General features: G+C 35.4%; 2 protein-coding genes across 5 annotated transcripts in view; both read left to right on the top strand.

Annotated features, from left to right (window-relative positions):
- LOC113504140 (DNA-binding protein D-ETS-3) overlaps positions 1–16,580 on the top strand; it is a 64,294-nt gene that overhangs the window by 15,068 nt on the left and 32,646 nt on the right. The window lies entirely within an intron of this gene.
- On the top strand, positions 4,223–7,133 carry LOC113504139 (IQ and AAA domain-containing protein 1-like). Its single transcript, XM_026886297.1, has one exon. The coding sequence runs from the start codon at positions 4,329–4,331 to the stop codon at positions 7,038–7,040; it is 2,712 nt and encodes a 903-aa protein (XP_026742098.1). The 5' UTR covers positions 4,223–4,328; the 3' UTR covers positions 7,041–7,133.

Raw genomic sequence — 16,580 nt, 5'->3', positions numbered from 1 at the left:
AAACGTGAAGCCAAACATCTAACCACGCCAAAGCCATTTTCGTCTCATTTGAAAAAACCTTTCCTTTGTGAACTGAAATGACAGTTATATAGGGCATAGTTATGTAAGTTCCGTTTGACCTACAAGAAAGGCCCTTGTATCTGTGCAATTTAACTCATGACAGTAGCAATGTCAGACGAACCGTGAGTTCAAAGGATGGCCACAGATGGCGCTCAAGTGCTGCAATTAAAAGTTACCGCTTTACCATCAAAGCGGTACTTATTACGCTCAGTAAAGCAGTAAAATGATTGTGGGGAGGATATCTTTATCTGCATCGGTAATGAGCGGCGTCGTGGATATACGTGGATTGTTATGGTCTCCTGCTTTGGTTTCAATTTGAATTCACCAAGAACACTATCATTATAGCGAGATAAGTGACTTAAGTAGTATTCCAAGTCCGAGCTTTTTGATTCGTATGCGATAGAATTAACTTATATTTCTTAATTTAATCACGAGTCATTAAAACTGGTAAGTTTCAAACCAAACCCATCATGCAATTCCCATTACAAAGACAAAAGGCAGTGAAGAGTGCTACACAAAACGCATGACACTCCAATTTCCAAAACCATACGAAACATCACAATTACTGGTGGAGTGCGTACTCTATAGTGAATGCGTACGCGTGCGATGCCGTGACTAAACCCGCCACGCGCCGGTACATGTCACGCTGTTAATTAAGAGCTCTCTCGGTAGTTTCGACCGCTTTGTATGACGCGATTCGATACCGTTTTGGGTATATCTCGAGATCACCGATTGCAATCGATATTGCTGTACATTTTGTTCAGACTAAGCGGTTACTGGACGATTTGATGGAAGCAGATAATCTAACCTTAGTTTTGTTCTAATAGGTAAAGGATGGTCAACTTTGATTTGACACTCGAGTTTTTAAATATTTTATGAATACATACCTATTTAAGGTATGGAAAAACATTGCCTTGTATTATATCTTCAAGCAGGTTTAGTTTTGAGATCGATTAGATCAGAATAGAACTCGTATTATTAAAGTTATTTTCCCACCAATCAATTCATTGCTATTATAATTCAAGAGTAATGTATCTAATGCCAATTATCACGGTCCACACAAATGACCTTTTTGATTTTGTTGGAGTATCTCATCGAGGGGTCCTAGGCCCCACCATGCGTGTCGAATATTTGCGCGTGCGACCATCCCTGCTAATATAAAGTTGTTAGAAATATGCGGTGACAACCGTGCATTACTCTGATTTTTTCTCATACGATACAAAAGACCGCACTGTGGCATTTTAGGGTTGAATAAATTCTGTAATTGTGATATTCATTGTTGTAATTATAATCTATTATGATGTTTATTTTGGGAACTGTTTGTTGAGTAAAGGGTCTGTTTATTAGCAATTCTGTGAAGTCCCTTTATTGAGGATTTAAACCTTATCATTTCAAATGTAAAGCATTTCTTTAGGTGTCTAAGGAATCTTTGCTTAATTGTTGTAAAAAGTAACTAACCATAATTGACTTTGATTGTTTAAGTAACTTTTTGTCAAAATTGATTAAAAAAATACAAGTCTAACTCGTTTTACAATTCTCCAAGCAGTCAATTAAGTATTTAAGACAAAACCTAAATAATTACAAACGCAAAGCTATGATAAATGAAACAGCATCACCCCTGTACCGAGTCTATTAAGCAGTCAATCATTCTGCCGTTAAGTTCCGGCGGATCGTAAGCGCGTGGGTGGGGCTCTGCGTGACTAATGCGTGGATTAACGTTACTTCATAATAAAGATGCTACCCCGTGAGAAGCGCTCTGATTCTGGGGTAAAAAGTGCCCGATAATGAGTTGGTCATGGTGTAAATTGGCTGTCGCGTTCACGGGTTAAGTGTCATTGGCCAATTAGTTAAGCAGAATTTTATTTTTTACAACTTATTATGTAGGTTTAACCAAAACGTTTCATTCAGTTTCCTTTAAAATAAAAAATAAAACTATTTTTGTTCATTTTATTGTTCAGTCACTACTTTGATCTTAGACTTGATAATATTATGATACTGATTATAGTAACAGAAAAAAACACATAAAAATTTCGTGAAAAAGAACTCGTTATGGTTTGATCCTCATTATATAACCTCACAGCGATTAAAACTTAAATATTCAAACAATATCAAATAGAAACATTAAGATTACAAACTACTCTTACATTGATCCCTTATATCGGACCCTCTGCCTACTTTATTGCCCGGGACAGAGTTAACAAAATAAATGGCTTAAATTTCTACACCAGTAATGAATACAAGCGAGGGTTGCGGAATAAATCATTGTTACGTTGCATTTTAGGGATGCGTAGGGCGCAAGCTAAAAGCTGTGGCGGCTGTACGAGTTCATACTCGACTCGACACAACTCATGTTGTAGGCGGTAGCGGGGCGGGTTAGTGCGCTGTGTGATGATTCAGGTAGAAGAAAGAGGTCGTCATTTAAGGATGAAAAACTTGTTAGGCATACTTGTTTAACAATGCAATTTTTAATTGAAAGAGTTTAATAACTTATACAATTAATATTGCTAAAAATACAAACAACTTGCTAGCTTGGAATTAATATTGCTGAAAATACAACTTGCTGGCTTGGCCCACGTCATTTGTCGGTATTTTAGGCTAATAGAAAAAGCCTATGATAATAACATGTTTTCCAATTAGTGAAAGAATTTTCAAAAGAGATTTAGTATGTCCTCGCCTTCTGGACTAATTAAAAACTACTTAGTTTTGAATCTATTTGTTCAATAACGAAACTTTTTTATTCTGCCATGATAAGGATTTCAGAACAATAAGCGCATTCATGTTGCAACAAAACGTGCTGCAATACCGATTCAATAACTGGTATGAGCAGTTTCATATTTCGTATTAACCGCGGATACATTCGCTTATTACCCGCTTTCGGTTATCACTTACGCCACATTCCATCGTCACGCGTCATGCACCGGACGTAGGTGACGAGCGGCAGCGCGTGCGCACACAATTCAAATGTTCAATGGAACGTACGGAGGCACACTTAAAACATTTTTATTGTTACCTACCATTGTTAACGCACCCTTAGAAGATACGAATATTTTACATAGTTAGTGTAGACTGATATTTGGCGAGGGAAAGTTTTATTTCATTGAAGTTATTAGGGTTGTGATCTCGACTAACTAGATAAACGTTACTTAGTTTTAACCATTCTTGCAAATATTACATTTAGTTACTAGCTGTTGCTCGCGAATTCGTCTGCGTGGTTAGAAGATATAAGTTAGGAATGTTTGAACGAAAGCCCTCGAAGATTAACATTTTTCCCCGTTTTTGCCACATTTTCCATTGTATCTTCGCTCCAATTAGTTGCAGCATGATGTTATATAGCATAAAACCTTCCTCGATTAATGGTCTATTGAACACAAGATTTTTTCAATTTGAACTACTAGTTCCTGAGATTAGCGGGTTCAAACAAACAAACTCTTCAGCTTTATATATTAGTATAGATATAAGGTTGAAAACCTGCAAGTAGTAAATTTCGATAAGAATACTATTATTCTAAGATGTTAAAGTACGACACGTCCAGATATTTTTTTTACGATGTTTACGATAAAGGCACTTTCCTTCTCTTATAATGCCTTGCTTGCTATACAGGGTGTCCAGTAAATAGCACGACATACTGCAGGGGATGATAGCTGAGTCACTACCTATCAATACAACACAATATATGTTCAGCGAAATCTTACGGATTTACAGTTTTACATAATTTTCCGAAATACCGAAAAATCTCTACCTTGAAACAGACTTTTAAGCATTTCTTGATAACATTCTCGTCTTTGATAAATGAGCATTCACGAATAATTTGATGTAAAAAAAGTAGTAGAAAAGGATTTTTCATTACGAGATGCTTAAAAATCTGTTTCAAGGTAGAGATTTTTCGGTATTTCGGAAAATTTTGTAAAACTGTAAATCGTAAGATTTTGCTGAACATATATTGTGTTGTATTAAAACCCCAGCTATCATCCCCTGCAGTCTGTAGTGCTATTTACTGGCCACCTTGTATATTTTTGCTTGAGATCGTTTTCGTTAGGTTGAATGTTTGACTTTACCTAGGACTGGCAAGTGTAGTGCTCAGCTGTTAGTATGAAAAACCTTCATTCCATACGTTTAATAATATTGAAAGAATGTTTTGACATTTCTGCCAGATATCATTTGTCAGATTTATATTGTCATGATTGTAAACGAGTGAAATAATTTTATTTTACTTTACTTTTGTGTATGTTAATAAAAATTCAATGACTTAAAATTATAATGTGAGCACAATGTCTAACAAAGATTATTTTGAAAGCTGGCTTAAACTGAAGGAGCAATTTAAAGCTGCTCTCGCAGAAGATGAGCGTATACAGGAACTTGCGGTCAACTTCATAGGAATAAAACCCCAAGCGACTGCTGTCGAAATAGTTGCAAGAGTTTACAGTAAGTACTGTGAGCTATATAATAAACTATGCGATTGTTACGATCAAATGGAACAAGTTCAAAGAAGACCATACATAAGGAAAATAATAGATGCTATAACTTGCCGAATTATTGAATTAAAAAAGACTTTAGAAGAAATAGAGGTTTTCGAATACACTTATCCAGATAATGCTTTTCAACAAATGCTGATACAACCTTACGACGTTGAAATAATGTGCCCCTTTTTTTATCCATTCGAAATCCGACGAGCAGAAATGCAGTACATTATGGATCAAATATTCTCCGGCAACAGGATAGGCGATCCAACACCAACTCCTTCCGAAATTGAGCGGATTGAAGAGGAACGACAACAAGAAGAACAAAGAATCCAAGAACAAAAGGATGCGGAGATCAGAAGAAAAATGGCATTTGGAGAAGACCCACACGTTTTTGAAAATACAGTTGTTCTAACTCCTGCAGAGCTTGAGGAAAAAAGACTAACCGACGAATACAATAAGCATATATTTAATATTCAAAAAATGGAAAGATCGCGATTAGTCTTAAGAGAGAAGAAACACAAGGCTTTCAAGGATGAAAACTTATATCTGGAATTAGCAGGTTTGAAAAAGCCACCGAAAGAAGAATCTCTTAGAAATAAATCTGCCGAATTGATTAAAAAAATTCTCAAAAGGTTCATGGAGATAAAAAGGGTGAATTTACGCGAGACAAAACTCAGGGAGAAACTTGGCATGGTGATAACTTCATGGCAACAACCTTCGGCAAAGGTTCAGTTAGAAAAAGTGAAAGAAGCAAGAAGGAACTTTCGACGAACATATTATGAACAATGGATACAACAAAATATTAAAGAAAAAGCTCGAGTTTTAAGGTTACGAGAGGGTGACATAATGGATGACATAACAGATGAAATAAGGCAATGGTTTACAGAATGGTTTAGAGAAGTTCGCGTTTTTGATGAGTTTCCTTTTGCAGAAGAAGGTGGTTCAATTTTAATAGTAAGAGGAGAAACGTTCACTATCGATGAATTTATTCAGTGGCGTACTGATGAGGAAAAACGATTAAAAGCTGGAGGAGGCCAACCTCCATCCAAGGAACAAATCAAAGCCGAAAAACAATTTCAACGAGAAGAAAAGAGGCGTTTAGCAGCCGAAGCTAAAGATAGGGAAAAGAAAAGGTTAAACGAATATAAAAAATCTCGGATGCATCCAGACAATGACCCTGGCATCTATATAATGATAGGTCACAATCAAGCGGCCTTAAAATGGTCTTGGCAAGACTACGAAATGCTTTGGAGAGAAATTGATGTACCCGATGCGGGTTTAGATGCAATAAAGGGTCATATTATGCGACTCATTACTGAAAATGCATATAAAGAAATACAAATTGAACTGCGACCTATTGTTGATGAAATTATGAGACTGGAGTTAGATATTTTAAAAAATGCGCTTAAATCAGACTACCAAAGCTTTGGTATGAAGGTACCACAAACTAAGAAAAGAAAAAAACCTAAAAAACCAAAACCACCAAAACCTGAAAAGGTCAATCCTAAAGTTATGTTCCAACTCTTAGCGGATCACGGTATTGTAAGAAAATATCCCCGAACTTTGCTTGAAGACTACTGGGGCGATAGGAACTATGCGGCTTCCGATTGCAGAGCTGTTCTGTGGACACCAAAGTTCCCACCGCCGTGCATTGGTGATTTGAAGGAACAAATACGAATTCGGTGCATTTTGACACTAGGTGCTACTTGCCATGGTATAAACAGATCGCAACTATTTGTGGGTCCCAAGGGAGCTGGCAAAAAAACATTAATTTACGCTATTGCAACCGAAACGAACGCTCTACTTATTGATTTATCACCGCTTAATGTTTACAATAAATTTCTCGGTGGCAAAAATACTCGTACAATGTTTTCATTTGTTAACAAGATAAGTCGATTAATGCAGCCGACGGTAATACTTGTGGATCAAGCAGACAAGCTGTTTTACAAAAGGGTGCCCAAAGAGGAAAAGATGTTTGACCCGACACGTTTTAGTAAGGACCTATATAAAGAAATAATAAAACCAATTGGTATGAACGATAAAATATTAGTTTTAGGTACAGCGACAGAACCATGGCTGTCAAAAACTTCTGCCATGCACAAAGCATTTCCATCGACAATCATGATTCCGAGAACGGACTACGGTAGTATTTCTTATATACTTACTAAAATGTTAATGAAATATCACGGAGTTAACCGAGATTTTAACGTCCATTCTATAGCTCAGGCTTTAAGGGGCTATGACATACACACTATACGCGAGGTCGTTGAGAGTTTGATGAAAGGCAAGCGGTTGGCGGAATTGTACTATAAACCTCTGGAACCTATGGAAATATTACAAGGTGTACTGAAATGTGATGACGCTGTGTACACAGATACGACTGATACCGAAATGTTTAATGCCTGGTACATGTCGTACAGTCCTTGGGGTCCCAAGTACGTGGAATACATGCTTATGCTAGAGTCGCAATACTTGTACAAACTAAAAGCAGATAAAAAAAATAAAAAGGCAGCAGCATAAAACTGTTAAAATCAAAACATTTTTTAATATTTACTGGTATTTGTACTTTGTGGTTATTTTACTGGTTTTAAATTAAAAAGAGGTTGCATATCATTTTTTTAATGTTAATCTTTCCCATACAATGAATCTTGCCAAATAGAGTTACGTTAAAATATGCTATAGATGAAAATGGGATTTAATTCTGTAATACTTTAAATGGCTGGGCACGACGAAGCGCTCTGATAATGTTACTATTTTAGATTGTAACCAGATCTCACCCCATCTACCCTTCGTATTGCAGAGACAGCATAATGACTTATGTCAGAAGGGTGCAGGGGTTTGAGTCCAATCCCTACGCTACCCCTCGGTGAACGTAGTTCAGTGTTGTAAATGTAGAGGGCGCTAGCACTCTATGTAAGTTATGTTTTTATTTCTCGTGAGATGGCGTTTTCGTGAATTTAGGACTTTGTCATTTCATTGCTTGTTCAGCTTTCTTTATGTTTTAAATCACTTAAAATTTGATTTCTATTGATAAGTGTTATAACGAATTTAAATAATTAATGCGAAATTATTAGTAAGTTATAAATTAATAAATGAAAAATCATAAAAAAACATACACTTAAGAATTATGCGGGCTGAATATTTTTTTTAAGGAAAGCTCAGAACTTATAATGTCTAATAAATTATCGTCTTTTTTATCAAACTCACAATAAACCTACAAGAATTCAAGACTCTAAAACAGCTCGATGTCAAAAAGCATACCAAATCATTACATCACTTTTTTGACGGTTTTACGGTATACGCAATTAATAAACCAACTGATTACCAAGTTCTAATCAGTCAAGTTCTAGCAGTGCAAAATCCCAAAAGTGGGTCGTAGGTGGTTCGTCTGATAATACCAGGGCTTACTCTGAACCGGGCACCGCTAGGTTCACCTCTCCGGATGTCACTGTCTCCGCTCCCCGCCGCCATTTCCGCGGAGGGAGGGGGGAAGTTCCGACTGCGGCACTACAATGGACCCTTTATATCTTCCTACCGCTAATCTAGGAACTGATAATATGATTAGGCTCTTTGTATCCCGCTCATATTTATGTGTAAGTTAATCATTTGTTGGAGTTACTTTGAGTAAGTTTCGCGTGCGATTTGAGAATTGATTGTGTTTTTCATGTTGTACCCATTGAAGACAGGTTCTTACAAAACATGCTAAGTGTTGTCCTAAATGCAAATATGTATTAATGTTTTGTATCTCATTCAATTGATTACGTAAGAAGTAAGACTATCAAGATGCGTCTTTATAAGTATAAACAGAAGAACTTACACAATTATTTACTTGTACCCAGCGTAATATAATTCGGCGTCCACCGAAACGCCTTTGACAAAAGTTTATGGCCTGAAGCTTATCAAATCCAAGTTGTTCTAACCGAAGCGCGCTCGGTAAACTAATTAAAGTATTTGCAGCCAAAACTTTTTCAATGGAACCTCCGCCTTTGTCTGCGAGCCACCATGATGGTGCGCTCTTTTTGCGACTTTTAGTTCACCCTCTTTTACCCACCTGCATAGTTTAGTCTGCAGGTTATTTTGCTTTATTTTCTTTGAATAGATTCCCTCCTCTTTTTGAGTAGAGTTTTTTATAGACTTGACCTGGAATTATAAGAGTTGAACCATTCTAGTTCGTCGCGCGATTTCGTCCTCGTGGTCAAAAAGATACTATGAGTTTCCTATTTTCAAAAAAGTACTCGCCACTTTGCCCTGTTTTGAAAAAATAAGTCGGATAAGTAGTTCCTGCGAGTGGCCCGTTGCAAACTCCATAATTCGCCACTATTGCACAAAACAGTCCAATTACATACCTAATACAAAAAAAATGAGAATTCAATTCCATATAGGAACAGTTAATTCAATACAGAGTCGTCGACTGACTTCCCAAAATGTCATCGTTGCCCGTTTAAACGAGAAATCATTCCGCCGGCGGACAAATTTATGACGGACATCCATCTGTAAAGTACGTCGCATCTCCTCGTTAGCTGCACTGTTATTGAGTCATGAAATGGATAATGGAATCGGTTTGCAAGGCAGTTATGGAAACGACTATGTATGGAGTGTCGGTCGGAAACAGTTCCTAATAGGGATGTCCGCCAAAGAATCAAAGACAACTACATGCCCTAAAGATTGGTAAAGTGGTGCAATCAGCAATACCACTCGAATTGAAAGCAGAGAACTGCGGAAATCTTGTTCGGTAATGACTAAACAAATTGTTGGACTGATCGGAACTAGCAGTTAATTAGCATCGAGTCTTGGGCACGATTCCAAATCCGCAGCCAGTTTTGAAGTTCTTAGGAACGTCTAATAAAACTTTGTTTTTAGTCATCATAAAATATTGCAATTGTTTACAATAATATTAACTCAGTCTAGTGTTCAAAAGAATAATTGAACATTGTCTGACCCTTATGAAAACATTTAATTTAAAAATATATAATTTCTAATCCAAAAGATGTAATAAGAAGAAAGCTTTCCGACTTATGCTTGGTAGTTATGAAGTTGGCTAAAAATGAAAACATACAGGTATTTTTATCTATATTCAATTCTTGAGAGATACTCTAATAAATAGTAATATTAAAAAAGTATTTAAATAATTTACTGTACAATAATAATAAAGTATAGCTAAATTAAATACCAAAACCGATTACAGAAAATGATTGTAGGTATAAATGTACAATTATGAATAATGTAAATATTTATTAAAGTCCTCCTCCTAACTTTTACTTTTGTCATCCCGAACAGGGCCCACCATGCTGCAAAACTTATCCGTATCTTCCTACCACCTACATACACATTATGGAAGGCAATAAATTAACTGTGCATTGGGTATCTCTAAAAACTATCACCGTCCGTTTTCCTTCTTACATACTCTATACCACACTATTCGCTCAGCTTGTCCGATAAACCTACAATAAAATAATGTCTGAAGTTCCACAACACGTGTTAGCATATCAGCATCCACTTCATCTCGATCGCATTGTCGAAGTTTAATGATCGAGCGTGTTTGAAAGCAACATAATCTGCTATGTTCCGGAGTTCGATGAGCGTATTATACAACAGAATGCCTGCTTTGTTATTAATTAATAGGCGATAATGTTTATAAAATAATGTGGGTTTTTGCCTTCATTGTGTATTTTATTGAATACCTTTTCCAAACCACAATTTGGTAGGCATTGAGGAAGCAGAAGCAGACATATTCGTAGCTTTAAAAGTCAGATCTGAAATCTGAAAAACCTAGGGAAATGTTTTCGACTTTTAAAATCAAAATCCAAAGTTTTTATTTCAAATAGGCCGTTTTAAAGGCTCTTTTAAAACGTTACAGTAATGACTATAGTTGCATGGTTCCAAAGTGTTATCCTTATGGAGAAGAACCGGCGAGAAGCTTCATAAGTTACTCTTTTAAAATAAAATATTACAGTATCAATATATACATATACAATATAACTTAAATCATAATACATATCTCAAGAGAAGAAATACGCACGCCACCGTCTTTATTCATAAGTCTTGTGCTAATAAGAGCCCGTGTTTTCTCATCTTCGAATTCCATCTCACTGCAAAGGAAATAACGAATTGTGAAATCTCCGACTCGCTTACATTTTTATTATAAAATCTCGTTCCGTTCGTTTGAGATAAGGATCAGTTAAGCTTGGTTCTTAGCCGTGATTCCCGACGGGAAACGTCACTAGAGATTATTCTATAAAAAGAGAAATATATTTTATGAACCAACTCTTAAATTTTAAAAAGCTAGGTATTGCCACTTTATTACACATACTTTTTAATTTTGATGAGCATGTTATAAAATTCGAGGCAATGACAAATAATAGAAATTGTATTTTATTCATAAAATCCCATATAATCTATGTGAATTTTTATATAATATTCTCTTCCCTAAATTTAAAAAAAAAAATTGGGTATTATTAAGTCTGAGAATACATTTGCCTTTTTATAACTGATGTGGTATTTTTAGACCTCTTACTTCTAAATCAAATTTGAGAAATAAATCTTAGGTAACTAAGCTAAAAAATCATTCAAAATAATACTTCACATCAATTAAAAAACATACTCGATTGAAAATACAAAAATATTTTTCATAAATACAAAAAGCATTGCACAACCTTTCCAAACAGGAAGATATACCTACAGATACAAAATACCAGCTCACTCGTATTCGCAGTTAATTAAAACCGTACACTCCAGAACGGTCGTTAATAGATTTTCTACTATTCTGACAGATGTATCGATTTGCAGACAGCGAAATAAGGGGGCTGTGATTTCATTCGTACCTTTATTCATCGTATTTTTTTTAATAAAATCAAAGGAATGTAATTCTTGAATAGTACTTAATAGATTTTGCAAATATTCAAAAGCATTCGTAGATCATAAAAACTTGTACGAAGGAATAATTAATAGTGGGTTTGGAGTGGCGTGGTGACCTCTACCACCGAGCTATTACTGTAGTCAGTAAAGAATTCAAGTTAAGCGAATACTTTATTGCTATATTTATCAGTGACAGGCAGAAGATAATGAAACAGAATATTTTTTAAGAAAATTTAATTCCCAAAAATCCACATTACACCATCGTTTTGCCAAAAAATCCAACACTCGCTTTATGAACAGCATAAGCTATGAAATTAAAGCGACGGTACCGTCAAATTCGGAGGTCGGGCACCCCCTCCCCCCTCGGGCCTCCCTACAGCTCTAAGCTCATTTCCTGTGTGCCGGCTGGTTGTATTAATTTTAAATTAAGTACAGATAGAGCTGCAAGCCGTCAATCCCGTCATGTAAACAAAAATCTACGTTCCTATGTAACAGGTGACGCCATTAGTGAGTTGATTGGAAATTTTAATCATTTTGATGGTACTGTGTTTTGAAATGTTGATGTTTTGACTGGGCTTGTAGCAAGGTTTATTTGAATATTCGTGGTTTATTGTTTTTTGTGATACTGATTTGTGGAAATAAAGTTGTTGTACTCTTTATACACTTGTGACTCAAAAATGATGATACTACTTCGTTCTCAAAAAGACAAATTAAGTTTTGCATATTTTGTTTTTATATTAAAACAAATAATGTAATATGTTATTGCCGTTATTGTTCTTGAAGCGAAGATAAAAAGAGTTTTGTTAAAATTTCAAGGGTCGTAGCTATCACATACAGTATGTCTGATACACAGTTTGGTAGAAGATGGATTGATAGACAGACCGAAGGACGGCTGGACAGCGGTGTCTCAGGAATAGGGTTACGTTTTCACGTTTTGCGTACAAAATCCTGCCAAATATTATCCTTAATAATCTGGATTCTTGGTTCTACGATATTTACAGAATAATTAATCATTCCAAATAAAGCTAAAATTTTAGTCTAAATAAACAAAACACAATAATTTGTCAAAACTATGAAAGAACTTGAATTCCGTGGAAAACTTGGCACAGGCCTGAGCTCTGCTAACGAAAGTATATCGATCAAAAGTTCAATTCTAAAGAGACTAGTTGATGAAACTGTTTGACTTAACTATTTGTTAACTTGTATTGGAATCTCGGCGTTTAAAATCAGATATTCTGCTTTCTTCCCGTCTAGACTGGATTTATTCTAAATCTAATTTTCACATCGGTGGTAGTCACTTGGGGACCTAATAGGTTTCAGATTTGCGTTGAACCTGGCCTTGAACGTCTTTAAATCATTGCATATCTCAATCATGTAGCAGCAAACAATTGTGTTTACGGCTATTTCTGTTCTTTTATTACCTAGCCTTATTAAGCGTTCTTGAGCTGATTTGTAGTATTTTAACTAGCGGACAGATTAAGATTTTTTTATCGTTACTATCCTGAGTTTTTCATTATTAAATGTTGCAGCGCTTTACTCACACGCATTTATTGAGGATGCCCGACTAGTCTCGGACCTAACTGAAGTCCTTAATCATGAGCTGACGCAGCTTGGTCGCGAGTCAAATAGTCAGACAAGTCGGGTAATCCCGATAAATACACGTAAGTAAACGATTACATCCTTTAACAAAGATTAAGGATTTTCACGATTTCTGCATATTGTTGTTTTATACTACCATAGATTTATTTCGTTCACTGAATGAGCCGGTCAGAGCTTTGTTATCTGACCCCCAGTTCGAGTTATCCATTTCACGTTTGTTACTGTTGCAACTGTTTGATCACAATTCACCTGTTTGTTTGTTTGTTTGTTCGTTCAAACACAACCTCATATGTACACACAATTTTGCACAATGCCTTAGTGTACTTTATTGGTGCCTGGCACTCTTAATCAAGTGCATACATCAGTAATTGTTTGTCCAAAAGCTTGCATTGATTCCTGCTAATTTTGTGGAAATGTGGTCATTGGTTTGTTGAAACTAGAATTTTAGGAAATTACGGTTGTTACCTGTGCGATTCAATCTGAAAATAATGTTTTGTTATGTGACTGGTAAAGGAGATTTCTCTTATATATTAGAATTTAGCAAGATACACTAAGAAATATTCATAAAAAGTCTTGGCAGAATTATTTGACAAATTTTGCGATGTTACGTAGGTACCCTTAAGTTGTATTTTACCAACTTGAAGCATCCATCGAAACCAAGTGAAATCTCTCAAAATAATTTTGTTACTTTTTCTTCAGTAAGTCAAAGAAGCAGACGAACGTGTTGCTTTAATGCGTAGTAGTCACGCAATAAAAAGTAGAGGTGTGCCAGACACACGTTTGTGATATGTTTCAAGTTCCATATAATAAGGGGCAAACCTATTACCATATTATACTTAAAAAATCGTAAAGGAGGTCACTATAAGTTTAATAATAAACAACAGAGAAGAAACTAAACCATTTATATAAATACAAACAAAAATACATCGAAACCAATTCACATTCAGCTATCTCACAAAACGAACGCTAATCAAAAAGAGAATAGAAATAAAAAAATAGGCTTTAATCCACAATTTCAGTTTTATGCCGCCTGGCGAGGGCTGACGGCGTCGCAAACGGAAGTGCGCAGAGCGGCAACGCCGCACCGGCATCGATCATGGCTGTACACACACACACACACACGGACACACATAGAAACCTTATTCACACAGCCGTATTCTCAAAGCCTTGAGGTGTTTGCTTGTTGTTTAAATTATTATTTTTTTAGCTCTCTGATCTTTGTGTGGGGGGAACGAGGTATGAGATACGGTTTGTACAAATAAGGAGGTGTTAGATAAACATTAAACAGGTTTATTTTGAATAATATTTTGGGATTATATTTCTTATTTTTAGAAGGTTACAGGATTTGCTTTTACGTAGATATTAGGCATCGCGGGTGTTCGGTACGGTAATGGTAGTTTCATCGCAGCCTCTTCATTAAAAAAGAGTAACTTAAGTCGCAAAAAATTTGCGTTTTGTTGAAAACCGTATTAAATGCTCTACATTTCTTTCCAATAATATTATTGTTAAATGTAACTTTTCTTGTAAATTTGTTCAATATGTAGCATGAATCAAAATTACTATTCAATTATTGAATAACCATTTCAGCGTTTTAAGCAGTTATACCGTTAACTTCGTAACGTACTTCCATTTTTTTTTTGCGATTTTACCAAACATCCTCACAAATACAAACCAAAATTTTAATTAAAACGGCTCATTTCCTTAAGCTACTCCTTGCTGCACTAATGCAAACACGGTCCAGGTGTTTCAATATCGATTAAAGCCAAACTATAGCAGCTATCGAAGCGAGACAACATATAACACAGCTTATGCTAATGTAGAGCGGCGTCTCCCTTATACACTTTCAATAATTTGACTAAGAGATATCACTAGTAGTTGCTCTACCAACCAGCCGTGGGTCTACTGCATTCAGATGTGATATCAGATCAGTAGCGTGCCAGCTTCCGTGCAAGCTTGTACTATTGATGCTTGCGTAGGACCTGGTGATATCGGCTTCGGTTCATACTGAACCCAGCCAAATTTATATTGAATGGATGGGATGGATGGGAGTAACTAATAACGTTGATTTAAAATTTCTTCGGTGTTATTTCGTTTTCATTGTGTTAAATGAAATGTAGAGGATTGTAAAAGACTATGGCTTTAATTATAAATAAGAACAAGAAAGGGCATCAGGCTGTTCATTATTGTCCTTTGACATAAAATGCAGATGAAAATTCATTACATGTATTTATTAAATAATCATATGAAAAGCATTGCTATATGTATCTGTTTTTTCTCCATTAATAAAATTTGAAAGTAGATTTCTTTTGGATATACAAAGATAATCAAAATGTTATGGCCTTGAAAATTATCCAACATGATCCTTTGATGTTCAAAAAGTGCTACTTTGTAGCCTAGCCTTACTTGACTAAATAGATTTGGTTTTGATTTTTGAATTGATCTTGGTTATAAAGGAAATCATTCGAAACAATTTCTTAACATAATAAAATTAATACCAACAACGCAACGGCTTTAATTCACTAAGATATCTTGAACTTATAAACTAATACAAGTGCAGAACATACTCTATCTAAATTTACCAGTTAAAGAATTATAGACACTATGCCTAAGTATTAGACTTTCGAATGGAAATTGTGCGATTTATCTTCGATATCACGAGGAAATCTAGTCGCTTGGTTGAACAGATTATAGAGCATTGTTGTGGAGGTTATATGCGCATGCCAATTTTCTAGGTGAATGAATACGTGCATATCTGTAGACGCTACTTATATATACCATAACAGTAACAGCATAGGCTAAAATGATATGGTGAAAGTGCAGAAATTTGCATTCTACATTTTACATGTTTTATATACCTATAAAAGTTGAGCAAAGCTCATCAAAAACGATTGATTTGTTTGTAATAAAATCGTGCTCTATTTTATCTATTTTACAGCCAAGTGTGAGTGACTATTGTTCTTTTATCTCTTGTATCACATTTTGAGTGAATAAAGATATTTGATTTGATGTTATACTTCATTTACAATATATTATATCAATAAATTCAAATTATCAGTTTACTAGTAATTATTTTTTACTAAACCATTGTCTATGCAACATGTCACACGAATCTCTTCTTGCCTTTTAAACATACATTTTCAATTTTAGAACTTGAAACACTTTCTATGAATCCTAATGACTAAAGAAACCAGAACCATAATCACCGCAGCATGAACACGACACTGTCTGATCGCCGTACAGTGGGGTACAGAGGGGTGATCTATCGCCGAGATAATGCTCTAGCAGTGTACCCTATAGTGCATTAATACTCCTTGAATATACCCCACTCAATTAGTTGCGTAACTTTACTGCTGTAAGCTGTAGGGGAAGAAAGGGGATTGAGATAATATAATACAAGTGCGATAATTGAAAAGAATAGTTCTGATTTAGTGTCTTGTTTGAAAGGCCTAGTGTTAAAACATCTATATTATAAGTACGGTTATTTCGGACTATCGCAATGAACAACTATTTTTGTTTCGTCGGTATTGAGTAACAGTCACGCAATAATTTCAGTATTTTGTACTCAAACTACGATATGAGTATTGTATTAACAGCAGCGAAATAACA

This window comes from Trichoplusia ni, chromosome 21 (genome assembly GCF_003590095.1).
Source record: "Trichoplusia ni isolate ovarian cell line Hi5 chromosome 21, tn1, whole genome shotgun sequence".
Classification (NCBI taxonomy): Eukaryota; Metazoa; Arthropoda; class Insecta; order Lepidoptera; family Noctuidae; genus Trichoplusia; species Trichoplusia ni.
The sequence above is the reverse complement of the archived record's forward strand: the minus strand, read 5'-3'. Positions and strand labels throughout refer to the sequence as shown.